Source organism: Argiope bruennichi, chromosome 4 (genome assembly GCF_947563725.1).
Source record: "Argiope bruennichi chromosome 4, qqArgBrue1.1, whole genome shotgun sequence".
NCBI lineage: Eukaryota > Metazoa > Arthropoda > Arachnida > Araneae > Araneidae > Argiope > Argiope bruennichi.
Genome location: NC_079154.1, coordinates 1,949,396 through 1,967,105, shown reverse-complemented (window position 1 = coordinate 1,967,105; position 17,710 = coordinate 1,949,396). Strand labels below are relative to the sequence as shown.

The window sequence follows — 17,710 nt, the reverse complement described above, 5'->3', positions numbered from 1 at the left end:
TCACGTTTGTTTGAGAAGCACGAATTGGCTTATTTCTGCGGTGTTTCTATCAAGTGACGAACGTTTGGGGGCATATTTTTTGTCGTAGCAATCAACCCGATATGCGCTTGTATAACCGAAATATTGTTTGCTGATTCATTGAATAAATAGAAAAATGACTGTCTGCACTGGAAAATTTCCATTACATACAATTTAATTTGATTGGCATCGATCATAAAAATTCTTTTTTGTATGTACGAGATAAACTCTGAATAATATGTGCGGTTTGCAGCAAACAAAACATTGTGCCCATTGAATGACAATGTCCTGTGTAGATGATTATTCATTAATGAGAAAAAAATAATTTGCGATTGCACTAACAATTTTTGATTTTAGGACGACAAAATTTCATTTTTATATATTAGATATGTGTGTGTGTGTATGTGTTTCATAGAACAGAATTAATTACTCTCTCGGGTAATTATTTGTTTGAAGGGGGCGGCGATCGTGAAAGAGGGATTCCCTCAAACATAACTTGTATGGCTTATAACATAAATTCGTCCCTGCTCAAATCGTTAGACTCTTAAAAAATTTTCTGCCCAGCTTTTGCTCTGTACAAAGGATATGATGAACTATTTTAATGCATTATGACAGCTTATAATCGTTGAATATTTTTGATTTCTGTTAAATCAAGCTTTGAATATCGTAGCGGCAAGCCAGACCTGCTCACTTTATTAACCATGTTCATATGTTGTTTTTTTTCCACTTCCCATACCCTTCGATATTTCCGATTAGTCCTGAATCGGGGTTCTGACAGATCACTGAGAAGGGTTTTCCCAATAACCCTAGTCTATTTTTGGTTCAACTGAATAGATTTGGTCTGTAGCATCTTATTTCGTACCTTTCGCAGGCACATTTTCTTGAATTTTTATATTCCAAATATTTGTTTCGCGCTGTCTACCTCCTTTCTGGTGGTTCAAGTCTTAGGGACCGACACTAAGACTTAGTCTCGGGTTATCATTCACACTTTTTGGTACCTTTAAGATGCAAAACTTCTAAATGAAGTAGAAAGGGATTTTAGTAATGGAGATACTTAAACAAGGTTTTTAAAATATAAAATTTCGATTATTTTTGGATGAACCGTATTTGAAGATAGTGAAAATCAATAAAAAAGTAAAAACCATCTTCGTATAAAAATATTATAATGGAAAAAATTGTTTTAAATTGTTGTCCAATGAATCAAATTCCATATATTCAAGAATCTCATGGAAAAAAGTGATGGCCTATAATTATTTTTTTTTTATAATCTACTGTTATACTACGTACTGAAAATTTTAATTAAAGTTATCTGTAGATCCAACTATGAATAGAAATAATTTTTTTAAATCCTTCTCAAGAGAATTAACCATTCTTAAAATACGAAAAAAAAAGTTAAAATTTGAAAAATCCTACATAAACTGCTCATGGCGCTCAAGCGAATTTAGGGAAGTGATGAGGGGGGGAGGGTGGATCCAGAAGAATTTGATAATCCCCCACCATAAAAAGCAAATGCGAAAACATCTCATTTGTATCGGCTAAAGAAGAAAAAGGAGAATTGCATGTTTATGCATCTATCGAGTTCAAAACGTAAGCAGAAATAGTTCTACATATAAGTATAATAAAATGATGAGGGCGAATGCGAAATAAGTATGTGTAAAAATAAGATAGTTTTATCTTATCTCATTTTTTTTAAAACAAATTTTATATAAAGGTTATTTTTTACATTCTGCTATCTTCGCCATATGTTTATACCACAATGGGAAAAAAATATATTGAGAAAAACAAAGAAAAAAATTATTTTTCTAGATTAATTTTAGTTACAATATATATTTAATGTAAATAATATATGTAACAAAATAATTTTTTTTGTCTTAATATATTTTATAAAATTAAAAAAAAATTCATTATGAAAAAAAACTCTACACAATGTATAGGTAGAATCCTATAATTGTATTTTTATCAGAAAGTTATATAAGCTTTTTTTAACAAACGCATACCACACTTCTTTGAATTGTTCAAAACGTGTACCTCTCCAGTTAAGGATTAAAGCTCAGAATATCCAACTAAAAAAACCTGTATTGTTTTTTGCATCCTTTTGCCCGTACGGCACACTCTAAGTACAAAAACGAAGAAAAAAGGGATCTGGAAAATTTCATGAATCCGATTGTTCGCAAGGAGGAAAATTCTGCGGAAAAAAAAGAAGACGCAGAAAGCAACCTTTCAACAGTTCAGATGGCAACGCGCAAACAGAAGGTCGTACGCATTGTGTCATGTCTATTTTTGATAATGAAGGCTCGAAATTCAATCTCGTGGCAGCAAATGACAGAATGACGAGTCTGTCTCTGCCCTTTATTTAGATTAAATAAGAAAAATATAAACAATTATATCGATTTGCATGAGTTCAGCAACTTGACGCTAATCATAAAAGAGAAAGATTTAACGAAAACATGAGTCACACTTTTATGTAACATTTTAAGAATTCGATATCCGTTGAGAGCGTTCATTATTCAGAATCATGATAGGTGCGCTTTTTGAGCAGAGCATCGCCAATATCCAGCATTAGTTTTAAAAATTAGTTTTTTTTTTTTTGAGAGAGAGAGAGAGAGCTTGGCATCATAAAATTCGTCATTTGTGGATTATGTATGTGGTGACGATTGTAAAAATGGCTATTACTTTCCAGGTGCATTGTGTAGGGTATTTCATCCGTTTATTGCACCGGCTCAGTAAACGGATGAGATACCCTCCAAACATTTATAAAGACCCGCAATAATAATCGAGTCACTAACGGCCTATGAATGCATAAAATTAATAAGTGGAGGGGAAAATACATTTTTCTTTCTTATGAAATGACATTCTATTTGTATTCGTATCAAAGCTATAGCTTGATTTTTTTTTTAAAATCCTATTTGCATCTCCTTTATGCATTTGCATGGAAGTAGTCCTATTTAATTAATTTTTTATTACCTGATTAATTATTAGAGAATATTTGTTGACGAAATAAATGCGCCTTTTTGCTTTGGAAATTCTTTTCCTTCATAAGTTGTTTTTCATAATATGTTTCATAAATGTTCGGTTTATAGTTCGCACCAGGCAGAGCATCTGACATTTTCAATATTATTTTTTAATAATTACGGAATGGAAAATTTCTTTGCTTTCTTATCGGGAATTTGAAGTCAGCATCTGTTTGCAATGACTCATATCACTTTAGAAAATCTTGCTTTGATTTTTATTTGCTACTTCAAGGATGCATGCGTGAAATCTGATGCTTTGTCAGGATACACACACACAGTTTTTCAAGCTTTTTTTCAACTCTTTATAAAAATCCAACAATTTGTCATAAATAATATGTCAACTGATGAAAAACAGTTTAAATCTTTCTTATGCGGAACAGGAAATATTTTATAAACAAGTTGACTGCATTTGCCTCATTTCGGATTAAATTTGTAACGATTTGAAGCAGGCGATCATTTGCAATGAAGTGCCTGCAGTACAAATGCAGGCATTTTACGATCTTAGGAAGAGTGCATAAGGATCAGTGTTATAAACCGACCTTAAACATAGCTTCACATTTCAGCGTATTTTTAACTTAATCACTATGTTAATAATTTCCTTTAGCGAAAATATATAAATAATTATTTATTGATTTATTAACAAGGCCTCTGACTGCGCGGCATCCATAATATTATAAAAGCAGACCCCCATTGCTTATAAATACTGTTATAACAAAATGGATGTAAAGAAATAGTTAGGAATCTGACCCATTATATTTCACAAAATATTTAATGAGCTTAATATTTCATAATTCATATAATTTGTTTGTGTTTTTTTTTTCAAATTGAATATATAACTCAACATACAAAATATATTTTTTTAATCAACCTATCTGTGCCTTAGTCCCATCTCAGTTCAGCGGAATAATTAGACATCCGCCGCCGAGTCAAGTAATAGTTCATTCCTGACGGTCGGAAAAATTTTCTTCGAAAGAACCGATCATCTTCGCGCAACTCTGGCCACAGCTTTCTGTCGTATTTAAGCGTCAGGAAATACTTTCTTATTTTGAATCGGGGAAGACACTCTGCGTGTTTCCAAGTAAAAAAATGTTACAGTCTTAGAATCTTTCATTTTGGCAAGATATGGCAGTATTCATGTTCTTTATTTTTAATGTATATAAACAAATGAAAGTGGTCACTGAAAATATATCTCTTGATCAGTGAGTGCACTATTCAAAGGAAAGAGCAGCAAGAAAGCAATATTGGTACTGGGAATGCAGCAAATAGAAATTGAAGAATATATTTTCGTAAAATCTCCCTCTTTTTGTGTATACATTTTGATATTCTTTATTATGAAACAGGTTCCTTTTGCTATTTTTGCTTTTCGTGCCCATCATTTTTTTCAAATAAATAATATAAGTAGAATAAAAGTATTAGTTTTATGTGTCGGAATCTTTTTACAAGTGGATGCATTCTACTTAATAACAAGATGTAAAAAAATGCAACACTCGAACTAGCGCTAGTACTCGGAGCAACTGGCCTCCAAGCATTGAGCCATTCTGATACTCCAGACCTTTTTTTGGTGTATCATTTTAATTAGTAATTCATTTTTATTTTGCTCGCAATATTTTTATCTATTATCAAAAGCTAAATGCCTTTTTCGCTTTAATGATTTCTATGAACAATACTTGAGGCATTCTTCCAAAAAATAGTTTTTTTTTTTTTTTTTTTTTTTTTTTTTTTTTTTGTAATTACATTCTTCCATAGCCTCGACAATGATTTCTTTCGCAAAACGATAATCATGGATTTAAAATGAAATTCTGCTTTATTGATCCTGCAGTCGCTCCTCCGTGAATTTCTTTAGAGTCACAATTTCTCTCATTCTTATTTAAAAAAAAATTTTTAGAATCCAAAATTATAGAAAAATAACGAAAATGAAAGATTCATTGAAAGCAGAAAGTAATTTAAATGGTTTGTGATCAGTGTAAAATTTACAAAGATTTTTTTAAAACTCAAAACGACTTATTTTTCGACCCTTCTTACTTTTAAATGTTGAAGAATCTGAAAGAAAAAGGAGCTAAGAAATTTTCAGGCTCTCTCGATAGTCATATTGATTGGAGAAGTTACGATTCGTAGCAAGAGAGTACCTGATTAAAATGCGGGCAGATTGAAAGAAAGGTAAGGTTTAAAAAAATATTAACTATAATGTTTTAAAAATGTAACGGTATGGCCGTTTACAAACCTCAAAGTACATCTAAAGATAGATTCGGCAGAATAAATAAGTCTTATTCTTCATCACGGCAATTCCTATAAATACATCAGAGTCAGAGAACCAAAAAGAATTATTTTCTGGCGAAATATTTTCTGAATATTAAATTTCAGAAATATTTTCTGGCGTTCACTATGAACTGAGAAAGATAATTTTGAAGTATAATCATTTCAATGGATAAAATATTTTCTATATCATGAGTTTAATATCATGAGTTTTCTTGACTAAAAACAAAATTAAAAAAGGATATCTGTGAATTTGTTTTTAAATTTTAAATCATTATAGAAATGATTTTTGTTCTATTATGTATTCCGATATGACAGAAGAAGAATCAATACTATAGGAATATTCAATCATTTCAATTATTTATTTTAATTTTAATTCATTTGAAATTTTAATTTCGTTTTCAATTAAAATTTTAAATACATTTTAACTGAAAATCTAATTAAAATTGAAAAAACTCTTCTTAATAATCATTTATTACTCAAGAAGTAATGACATGGCAAATGGGATAGAAATAGAAAGAGTGTGAGATTTGATAACTCAATCCAGAAGTTAGCTTAAATTTGATCTGCCCAGCAGAAAGTTTCGAAGGGACTACACATGCCGCATTTCTAGACAATAGGCCAGCCAATCAATATAAATGAATAAGAGTTTCTTTCCAAATATTTTTTAATACTATTGGCAAATAACATTCATTTCGGCTTATTTTTATTTTTTATATCATAAATTTTTTTCTTATATTATAAAATGCGAAAATAGTTTCAATCTCTTTATATTCATTTAAGTCTGCATTAAACAATATATTCATTGATTAACAGCAATTGTATTAAATTTTTAATAAGGAAAAAAAAAACAACTAAGAAATATATAAAAAAATGCACTGAAAAAAGGTTTTTTTTAAATTTTTTTATCTGATGCAAAAATGAATTCATTAAAAATCTATGTACTCTAAGTCAAAACTGTAATAGTTAGATTTTCTTATGAAATAAGTGCCGAATTGTTCGAGTCTAAATAGTATAAACGGTGCATGCAAGCTGCGCTGTTTAAAAGTTAAAATTAAAACTTTCCGATTCGACGTACGAAATATTCCCCCATGAATGCTTTACGCTCGCTTTCATTTTTTTTAACATAATTTACCATTAGATTCACTCATAAAGACAAGACATTTATTCAAATACTTCTTAATTATTTGAATGTATAATGAATTAATTTTACTTTTTTATTATTTTAAATTAAAATTAATTTTAAATAATTAACTTTAGTTTAAAGCATAACATTTATTAAAATACCTGTCTAATTTTGCCCATAAACTTTAATTTTTAGTGCAAAAAAAAAAAGAAAAAATAAAAAGGAAAGCGAAAAATTAATAAAATTGAGTCGCCTCTCCTTGTTTTCAGTTCCATACTTCATGAAAGTGAAATCCAAGTCTCTTTTTTGAATTTCTTTTTCTCAAGAAATAGTATTTCGAAAAGGTGCTTTCATATTGGAGTCTCTCTTTTGCTCCACGGCAAGTGAGCAGTGAATGTAGCAAAATGCCGCCAAGTTTTGATAGAATCAGAAGATGCGTTCTCCTTTACTTCATTTTTCTCTGCAACTGTTTTTGTGGCTTCATTTTTCTGAAGCATATAATTTTGAATTTGACATATAATTTTAGCATTTTACGACACTAGTTGTGCATCTGTACATGAAATTCCAGTACTATGGGCGAAAATACCCGCTGACATTGAATGGAGTGTTCATTCAAAGGAGCAGGAAGTTTCATTGTGCTCGCATTTCCTTGCATGACGCAGCATTCTGCTGCGATTGATATCGGCGTGCTCGACTTCACTTTTTCCCGATGTTTCATTCAAAGCCACTTTTCACAAAAATCAAAGGTTTCCTTTTAGTGGCGTTCCATCGAATAAGAAGAGTGAGGTTCCATTTACATGTACATCACGCAGATGAAGTGTTTGTTTTTTTACTTCCATTTTCTCGTATACGAAAAGAAAGTACTCAGATCATTCGACCACTCAATTTCACAGAGTCTTCTCTCTGAGTTCAGAAAATAAACATTGGATTCACGTTTGTGTGCTGAGGAAATTTGGTAATAAGGTCTTGGTGCTGAAATGGTTGATTTATTTAGAATCATATTCACCGTGGGCAAGTCAGTTATATGTATGTCAGTCCATGGACAGGTACTTGGTAATTCTAAAATGCAACTCACTACATAAATGTATTGTGGCATGTCATTTTATCATTGAAGCTGTGTGCTTGTATTAAATCCTCAGCGAAATCAGTCGAAGGAAAATGACCTAAAAAGCACACACGATTCTTTCTAAGTTGAGCACAAAGTGCATCCTACTGCGGAAATATATAACGCATGAAAGGAGAACACTTCAGATGGTTAACGCATGAAAAATGGATTTGGGGAAACTAACACGATTAAAGGCCTTAACATTTTGCCAGTAAATTGCTTGCATACTTTGTAGATTGGAAAGAGAGTGATACAATAGCGCAAAAATAATCCTTAAAATAAAATCAGTAGGAGTAGCCTCTCCGAAACTTTCTCGTATATTCTTTAAAAAAAGGCATTTGATAAAATTGTAGCTCAAATGTCGTCCTCGTCATCTGACCGTAGTTCAAAAGGACGAGGTCCGTCCCAGAAATAGCCCTAGTGTTGCTTTAAAATGAGACGTAAGTATAACTAAACTAAAATAACCTTGCACAACATCTTGAAGTGCTCATATTTTTATTTTGAGAGTCCCTACACAAGAATCTTGTGTGTCGTAGTATAGTAACGAAAATCGGAAATGCATTTGGATCGCATTTCTTTCAACAGACCGAAACCAAAATTTGACCCAGAACTGAAGTGTTAATAAGATGATCGCAGAATAAATTGCATTTATTTGTCGTAGCATCTTTGCACTGTAATGCTTATATGCATGCGACAGTATAAACCGACAGGCGGTCAACAGTTTTGCCGATTTCGTACAGAATTTGACGAGGACCTACTTTTTAGATGTTAAAATTGTATATCGAAATTTATGTATTCAAGTTGCTACGTTTTTGAATTATCGCAAAGAAAACGAAAGTACAGACCGATAATGGGTCAAATCTTGAAGTATATGGTTAAGAATTTGATATAAATTTACATTTTAGCTGTTATATCTGTGTGTTTAAATTTTATTTGTCTAAGTATCTACGTTTTCTAGATATTGTCTACACTTTTTCTCAGGATTTCAGAGAGACTGTAGCTGGATTTCGTTTAAATTTTGGCAGAAAATTTCTAATGTGTTTTAAAGATTATATACCAAATATCATACACCTAGATCAAACTTTTTTGAGTTATTAATATTCACAGACAGTCAGACAGACATAATTCCAAAAATGTTTTCGGACTCTGGAAGATTTAAAACATTATAAGATGAGTCGAAATTCCGAATATTTTGATGCTTAATATACGTTCTCTTTACATCCTTTGTACGAGAGAAAGTAAGAATATTTGACTTGCATATATTTAAGGATTGGCCTATCGAAGTATTTTAATGATAAAAGGCGTTGTTATAAATGGAAGTCAGTGTCCTTTTAAAGGGATTTGGAGCTTATGGACAAAATCTAATATCGTTCGTGGCTAGAATCCGTTAAAAGATGCGCCGTACAACTGCCCAAAGAATACCTGAAATCTATCGTCGTAAACTGAAGTCCTTTGCATGATGTGACGAAGACTAATGTGTCTGTCTTATCTTTTCATAGTTAAAACGATGATGTTGGCACCAAAACAGTTCCCATGCATTGTTTTAAAACTCAACCAATTTAAATAATGAGACATTTTTAATCTAGAAGCACCTTTAAAATTCTCCCTTTTCTTTGTTCACTTCTTTCCTAACATTCTTAGCGTTTCAAACGAGTCAAATTTCAGCAGTACTATTGAGCGGGAACCGTGACTGAATTTTAATAACTATGATTAACCATGGTACAATCCTCTGAAGGATGTACGTTCCTTCTTTGGAATGAAACTAATTCGATCCTGCGCCATTACTTTACCCATAAGGAAAGAGAGACGCAACAGCCAGAATGGGAACTTATCAGTCTCATAGCTGGGCTGCCCTGATATTAAAATAAATTTCAGACCTGGATGAAACCAAAGAATTTTCTGGTTCGTATTAACTCAAAACACACACACACACACACACACACATATATATATATATATATATATATATATATATATATATATATATATATATATATATATATATATATATATATATATATATATATATATATATATATATATATATATATATATATATATATATATATATATATACATGTTTTAAATAATTTGGATATTTTATGTTGATAAAATTTGTTTTACTAAATTCAACTCAAATAATGACGGATGATGGACGTAGTCGATAGTTATTATGAATGAATGAATGTTTCATGCCGCCTTATGTCTGATAAACATAACAGGCAATCATCATCTTTGTTTTATTCAGCTGCTTACATTCTCTCAGTTTGCATGCGACCTCTTGAATCAGCAACAAAAGAATCAAGTGGTGCCGACCGATGATGAATTCGCAAGAATTTTGATTCATTAAGGCCGGAAGAGCTCCAATGTCTCCCGGTCCTCAAGGTCTTCTAGAAATCCATTGTTCCGCCGCATCTAGGAAAATTGATTCACCGAGCTGCAATTGGCGGGGGGATTTAAACGCGCGGTCGGTGACTGAGGTTGTTTCGTCAAATAATTGATGAGCTAAGTAATCGAGGAAAGTTGTAAAGAGTGGGACGTTCTTTAAAAATATTTTGAATACTTTATGCAGAAGTTTTCGTGTTAAAGTCAACAGAAAGGTTTTCTTGCGCTGGTAAGTGAAAGCGACAATTTATGATAAGTAGGCTGCAACAAGTTTAATTGGCCTCAGCAGAAATAAGGTATGTGGTATTGTTTAAATGTTTCTATTGCACTGGTTTTAGATTGATTAAAAAAGTGAATTCCCTCATTGATCTATGTTTAATCAGATCGCGTTCTTATAATAAAGTTTTATTTATGTTTTCATATTTGCAAGCGACGAACGAATTTGTAAACAGAAATATCTTTATTAGAGACAGGATGGGACGCACACATGAAAGAAATGATAATTAGAAAATGTATTTATAGAACCAAAGCTTCAATAACAAGTATATCTGGTAATAAAGTATGATTGAGTAATTAATACTAATTGTGAAGAATGAACTTGTGAAAAACGAGTTTAAAATCTGTGATCTTTTTCTATGGGCGCTACGATTTCTATAAGTTTATGATTCATATAAGAAAGACTTCCAATTTTGAAAATTATTTTATATGCCAAATAATGATCATTATAAGAATTTATTAAAGTACGAAAGAATAAGCTTATTAAAAAAAAAGTAGCTTTAAAAGTTTAAAAAAAAATCTTTGTAAGAATTTGTGTTTTAGAGAAAGGTAAATCATTTTCTTCCTTACAAAACCTAATTATTCAAAATGTGCTAAATTACAAAAATACTTGACTAATAAAAGAGCAATAGATATAGATTCCAATAGTCTTCTAGTAAAATTAAATGAAAAAATCTTTTGTGTAAACATTTTTACTTGATTCTTAATTAAAAAGTTCCTTTTTCAAACTTTTATTTATTGCTCTGAACATTCAGGATGTTCTTTCCTGCACATAATTCAGAATGAAAACTTGTGAAGGGAGATTTCAATGAATAAAACCAGAGCCTCGTTTCGACATCCGGAACCCAACCAGATGACGAGAACAGTCACCAAGCCTGCATCGAAGTGCATCAGATCTGCGAGAATGGCTTTCATGCCAATCGATACGCCCAAAGTTTGGCAGAATGATGCCTAGAATATGAGTCAAAACTAAGAGGCTGAGCTGCAAGGGCTAACACTTCCGGTTTTGTAAAATTTCAGCATTCCTCAGCTTTTCAGACTTGTTGCATTCACTTCTTCAAGGCAGAATATCAAAGCATGCCAAATGTTTCCAAATTTTATTTATGTTACGGAGATAGATAAAGCTCCCCTCCCCTCCTACATCGGGCTCAGATTCAAAATAGCGCCTGTATGTAAAATCTTTATTTGCGAATCAAAATATTAGTTTATTAAACAGTCTTAATTTTAATTCTCTTTCACAGCTCTGAATAACTAGCGACCATCCGATAGCATGCGAGCCTCCATAATCACGGGGATGTCACGCTGTTTGGCGGCGTTCGCAATTTTGATGATTTCAGCATTCGGGCAGGCTGACCCACTGATGTACGAAAATGAAGGCCTGGTGACCAGGATAAATTGTCAGGTGAGTTAAAATATATTTCATTTCGACTCTCTCCCTTTGTGCTCTTGAACTACATGGAAAAGAGGAGCAAGGTCGAAATCCTCGCTGAACAGCTGGCGGATGCGTTTTAAAGCTTCCTTTTTTTCTGTAGAAAGTGTTTCCTTCACACAGGGTCCGTTCTTTTGTTTTACGAGATCTCATCAACTAAATAATTTGCAAAAGGTTTAATATTTTTTCCTTACACTCTTTTCAACTGTTGCGGAACTGGTTTATGAGTTTTTCCAGTGTGTTATATCCCTGACATGTCTTAGTAAAAATTGCTTTACGCATATTTAAATTTACACGGTAAAAGTACTTTTTTAAAAAATGATTGTGTTCAAAGAGATGAATGAAAATGGAGAAATGAAATTACATAAATGTTTAAAACATTTGAAATGCCTTTTTTTTTTCATATGCCATTTTTTAACAGCTAAATCACAATGACAACAGGGAATACGGCAAATTCAAGAAACTTCAACAATAATAAAAATAACATTATCACTGGCTTTTGGATGAGTTTCTGGTTTTAATAAACTTTCTGGTACAAATAGATTTGCGCTTGAAACTAAGGATATCAGAGTAAATGGAAAGGAAGCAAATGAAATAGATATTTCTAGTGTTGAATGAAATAGTCAGTGTGACAATCAGTGATGAATCATAAAAAAACTTTCGATTTCTGCTTCTTGTAACAGAATGATATTCGTCTTATTGCATATTCCACGTTTTCGATAATTTACTACTGTATAAATATTACAAGGACAATCTTCATATCCTTCGGCATCACCCGTGGTTGCTGATTCATTCTGAAATGTGTACGTTTGTAAAAGGCTCGCGACATAACGTTTGCAGAGCAGTTCCTGGAGATTGAGACACTCCATCCATCATTACAATGTATCTTTTACATTTTTTTATATTCAAAGGTTATCAATTTGAATACTTCTGCATTTACAAAATCTTCATCGTTGGAAATCTAGTTAGTAGTAAATTTAATCCATTCATTTCATTTCCATCTGATTCAATATTTCTTCTCTATATGGACTATTTTCATACTTTCATCCAATCATTGAGATTGCGTTGGGTTGTCATTCAAAACCTGTTAATAATGATAAATAAATGCCCTTCTTTTGTTGAAAAATATTTATTTTTTTAAAAATAGATCAAAATGCTCTATTATTGTTAGCCTATATCTTTCAGCATAGCTTACTTCCTTGCCATCCCTTTCATAATATTGCGTAAATCTCTCATCTCTATGTATTCGAGATTTCCATCGTCTTTTCAAAATTGTTTCGGTTCATCTTGACCTTCCTTCGTTTTATTGCAAGATAAAACTCATGACAAGTTACATGACATGTTTTAAAATCATCTGTAAATACCTTTAATGCAAGTGATTCATTAAAGTGGCTGTCATTTTATTGTTCCGTGATGTTTATACATAAAATAATGGTGAAATAACACGTGTATTAATCTCTGATAATACCAATGTTAACAGGTTCTGATACCCAACCCCCTCGAACTGTATCATTCTCTAATGATGCAAGTGCGCCGACCTCTTTGCCAATCCAAAGTACGGCTGTACGATGCGAGCTGCAAGACTATGAGTATGTAAACCTATCAACCTCGAGAATTAATTATGTTAAGCTGTAAATGTAAGTATTGGCTAAATGTGGAATTGCTGTTGTGTCATGGTAAGTGTAATGCATTGTATAATGGGTTGTTTATTAAATTCTTTGAAATTGTTAGAGCCCGTTTTCCTGCATTGCTCTTACAGATGTAAATATCTATGTAACAATAGGTTGATAATAGCCGAAAACTTATGATTTGAAAAAAAAAATCATCCCGAGGTAACATACTCAATTATTATTAAATAAATATTTTATAACTGCATGCATCAGAGCGATATTTTATTATAACAAAAGTCTAGTTTCGCCGATCAGAGCTCAAATCTATGGCAGACCTCAATCTAAATAAATCACAAAGCTATTAGCAATTCCTGCAAAATTCTAAATTTTGCCGGTCTCCCAAATATTTTGTGAAAATGATCTGTCTTCTGTTTGATAGCTGCAAGTTTAATCATCTCTTTTTTTTTTTTTTTCCCACTCGATGCATCAATGCTTCCAAATCTGACACCTCGACTCTTTTCATTGCAGGTGAGAGAGCCGCAGCACTTTCTCTACTCCAGCACCACGGACCTCTGGGGAATGATGGGAGGGCAGATCGTTCTAAGTGCCGATGTCACACTTCACTGTTTAGGAGGTGATTGGAACAGAGAGTATGACTCACGATTCTGATTTCGATCATTTCCACCCGTTTCAAGAAATAATCGTCTTTTTTTATTTTCAGATGACAGTGGGGGAAAGTATGGATCTGAAGCCTTAAAATACAGAGTAGAAATTGATAATCTTCAGATAAGTGAAAATAACGAGAAGTAAGTAGCGTTCATTATGTGACTTTTCTTTTAGACTTTTTAAAACAGGTTGAATTATAATGCCGATGCATTTTACTATGAAAAAAAATGGATTGTAATTTAATTTCCTTTTTTCAGAATATTTTACTTCAACATAATTGTTTTTTTTTTAAAAAAACATTGGAGGTCTACAAATTATTTTAAAATATTTAAAAAACATTTCAAATAATTTTGGCTATTTTAAAGGTCTAAAGTTTTACTGATGATAGTGAAAGAAAAAGTTGTCACATAAGTTTAATTAATTATATTGGTAAAAAGTAGTTAAATCAAATAATATTTTCCGTAAAAGATTCTAGAAAGTAAGAAAGGAAATTTGTTCTCGCATGAAATATACCACACCTGTTACTGAGGACTCGTTAAGGCACCCATCCTCGTTTGGAATTAATATCCTTTCAGATATGATATTTTTAATCAAAAAACTATTTTTGTATAAAATATTATAATATACAAAACCCTTTCCAAAACAAAACGTATCTATACATTTTAATCTATAAATTAGAAGTAAAACAATTTTTTAAAAAAAGAATAGTAGTATAACATTTCAAAGTTTTATAGTTGCCCAGTAAAAAAATATGCATAAATTGTCTGATTTAAAAATTATCCGTGTTAAATTTTCTAAAGAATTGACTATAAATGAAAGAAAAATTGCACAAAAATAAATTGGTATAACTGGAAAGGTAAAATTTAAGATGGTGTAAACATATTGTGGAAAATAGTTCGTCGCAATTTATGTGGAAAAAGTAGCAAAATGTTGTATAATTTCTCACCACTTGACGGCGCTGCTATCGTCGAAACTCTGCTTCATTCATTCGCAAGAGCTTTACTTTTCTTGTTTCCGTTTGAGCGATGAACTTTATGTTTTTAAGCAATATTAAATCACTATTCTGAAAAAAAAAACTGTATTAATGTAAAGCAGAAATTTAAAAAATAATTGTAGAGTATTTTAGAAACATAAAATTTAATGAATTTAAATTTTTAAAACTATAAAAAATTTCAAGAAAGAAAAATGATATAATTAAAATATTAAAATGAAAAATTTTTGGACGAATTAAAACCATTTCTTCTAAGATAACTTGGCCCGAAGTTGCTTTGGCGACATTTCGGTTCATTTCTGATGAATTAAATATCTAATTAATTTCTGAAAGTTCACAGAATTCTTCCTCCTGATTTAAATAATAAGTGAGCAACATTTGGTTAAATTCGATCCGGTCGTTTAACAGGAGGTATATACATGCATATAGACACTTGCATAGCCCCAATTGCTTTCATTTATTTTCAAATTGCTTGGGCTTAGGATATTTTTTATACAAGAGCCACAAGTGAAAACATATTCTAAAAGAGGGGATGATTTCCCATCTGAGTGCAAACCAGTAAACATTTAAATGTTAAATAACAAGAGCAGCCACTTTGCGCTTCCGTTCGCAAAATAACCATATTCACATTATGCCTTTATTGCAAAATATACAGCTTCAGCTTCATTTCGCTAGATTAACATTCCATTTCGGAGCAATATGAGGACTATCCTGGGACCGTCATGTTAAACTGTCGTCAAATAGCGAGGAAGACAACAAACTCGCCAACCTTCTCTACATCCCCATGTCATACTACATCAGTAAAGGGACGTTGGACCCACAAGCAGATTTAACTAGCATCCATGGAATCAGCCCTCCGGTCCCAGAAACGAGATCTTACCAGCTCTGCAAGAGTCGCCTACCTCAGAGGCAAGATGGCTTGAATTTTCAGGAAAAGATTTCATTCCAAAGTCAGTTAAAAGGAAAACGTTCCACCATTCTTATCGCCTGCCATTCATTTGTTTTTCAAATACGAACATAATAGAGAATTAAAATAAAAAAAACGTGTTTGTGATACCTTTCACTAAAAATAAATGTCTCTTTCAAAATCTAAAATTCCCATTTAATTAGATTTGTATTCCTCGCTGTGTTCATTCTAAGGCATAAAAATCGACACCCCAAGAAGAAATGATCTCAATGCAATAATAATGGGTGGATGATATGAACGTGCATTAAGAAAGGACCAAAGATAACACATAGCAAGGTGTGCTGCATGCGGGCGGGCACTGTCTCCTTGAAAAGTAAGCTTAGCATGAACAAAAGGAAAGGGCAGGACGACAAACTTTAGAATTTCGTTACTGCGAGAGTGCGAGAAGGGCACGTAATGATGTCGAAATAACTCGGCATCAAAGGTGTAATGGGACGGGTCATAAAGAGAGGAGCACCCCCGGGTTCACGCTGGTCATTAGGGAATGCTGGACTCTTCATTAAATACTATTCCTTCCCAGTCAGCTGCGTTCCTAGCAGATGGATTTTAGTGTCATTGCAATCAGTCTCGACGATACAAAGGTATGAGAAGAAAATACGGGAGGGAGGTCAGCGCGGGAGTAGATGACATCAATGGCCTTTTTGGTAACTTCAGTATGGCTCGCGGGTTTACAGCAGTTGTCCTTGGTTGACCACTGCCGTTTTGGCAGCGAAATCCACTTTTAATCATCTACTCCTGCTAACATAATCATATCTTTGCGTTGTTTAATAGACAAATAATTCTCCAGTATAGACACCGACTTCTATCAGCCAGATGCAGCAACTTCTTCCATACTCTATCATACCCTCACAATGCAACGATTCTGTCGACACGATTACAGATAGGTTATCCCCGATTGAAAAGCAATCTCATTTTTATCCATCATTTTACGAATCTTTTATTATATGTGACTCCCATACGATAACCGACAAAGCTCCCATACGACTACTCATTCAGTGAACATCAAATTTTAATCATGAGGATTTTGAGTCGTAACGTTTTTTCATACGAGATTTCAATACAATCAGTTTAATTTTGTAGGTACGCCGATTTTTTATGCTTTAGATTCTCATGGGGGAAACTATTTAAATGATTGATGAGCTGCGATTTTGTTTTTGGTTTTTTTTTTTTGTCAAAATTTAATTTTGTACTCACTGAGAAACTTTTCATCTTAGCAAAATGCAGTCCATGGTGAGAGAAAAGAGAGTCGCCAAGGAATTCTTCTCGAGATCCTGGACCGAAGTGAAGGACTTCTTCAAACGGGTATTCGGGCGCAAGCCCAAGCCGCAGCCTGAAGTGACTCGAGCGTCCCACCCCGAATTCACTGAGGCGCCTCCGACAGAAGAGCCCGAGGAGGGTAAGAGAACCGAATGTTCATCTCTGATTATTGCATCTGCTCTTACTTCACTTCAAAAAAGAGCGATTATTGTAATCAGAGAACCGCAGTAAATCTCCGAAGCTATTATGATTTTGCATAAATATATATCGTAGTTTTGAAGTTCGAAAGGTTAGCACTTCTCCACAAATACTGTATATTTCTTAAAACTGCAAGAAGTATTTAAATTAATAATCTTCATATTGATAATTTAAATTATTCTTATTAATTACTAGCCACCTTTGGCGACTAGCTGGTTCTCCAATCTTAATGTTCGTTTAAATTTTAATAATTAAATATTTTACTCAATTCCTAATCTAATAGATTCTTCATCAAAATATTTTTAAACTTCAAATTTTGATAGTCATATAATTCACTCATAATATTATAAAGGCCTTCAGTCATAACGTAATATGTATCTTTCTAATTTTCTGTTACCTCTCGTAGAATTTATGCTTT

At 32.4% G+C, this 17,710-nt stretch overlaps 1 protein-coding gene across 2 annotated transcripts in view; it reads left to right on the top strand.

Annotated features, from left to right (window-relative positions):
• Window positions 1–17,710, top strand: part of LOC129965863 (uncharacterized) — a 69,481-nt gene that overhangs the window by 4,911 nt on the left and 46,860 nt on the right. The window contains exons 1-5 of one of the 2 annotated variants that reach the window (XM_056080104.1): window positions 10,035–10,194; window positions 11,416–11,576; window positions 13,742–13,847; window positions 13,935–14,019; window positions 17,052–17,233. In XM_056080104.1, coding sequence (XP_055936079.1) covers window positions 11,445–11,576; window positions 13,742–13,847; window positions 13,935–14,019; window positions 17,052–17,233 — 505 coding nt within the window. In that variant the 5' untranslated portion in view covers window positions 10,035–10,194; window positions 11,416–11,444. Of the gene's footprint in view, window positions 1–10,034; window positions 10,195–11,415; window positions 11,577–13,741; window positions 13,848–13,934; window positions 14,020–17,051; window positions 17,234–17,710 lie in introns of those variants that run through there. The other variant, XM_056080102.1, reaches the window with a different exon arrangement.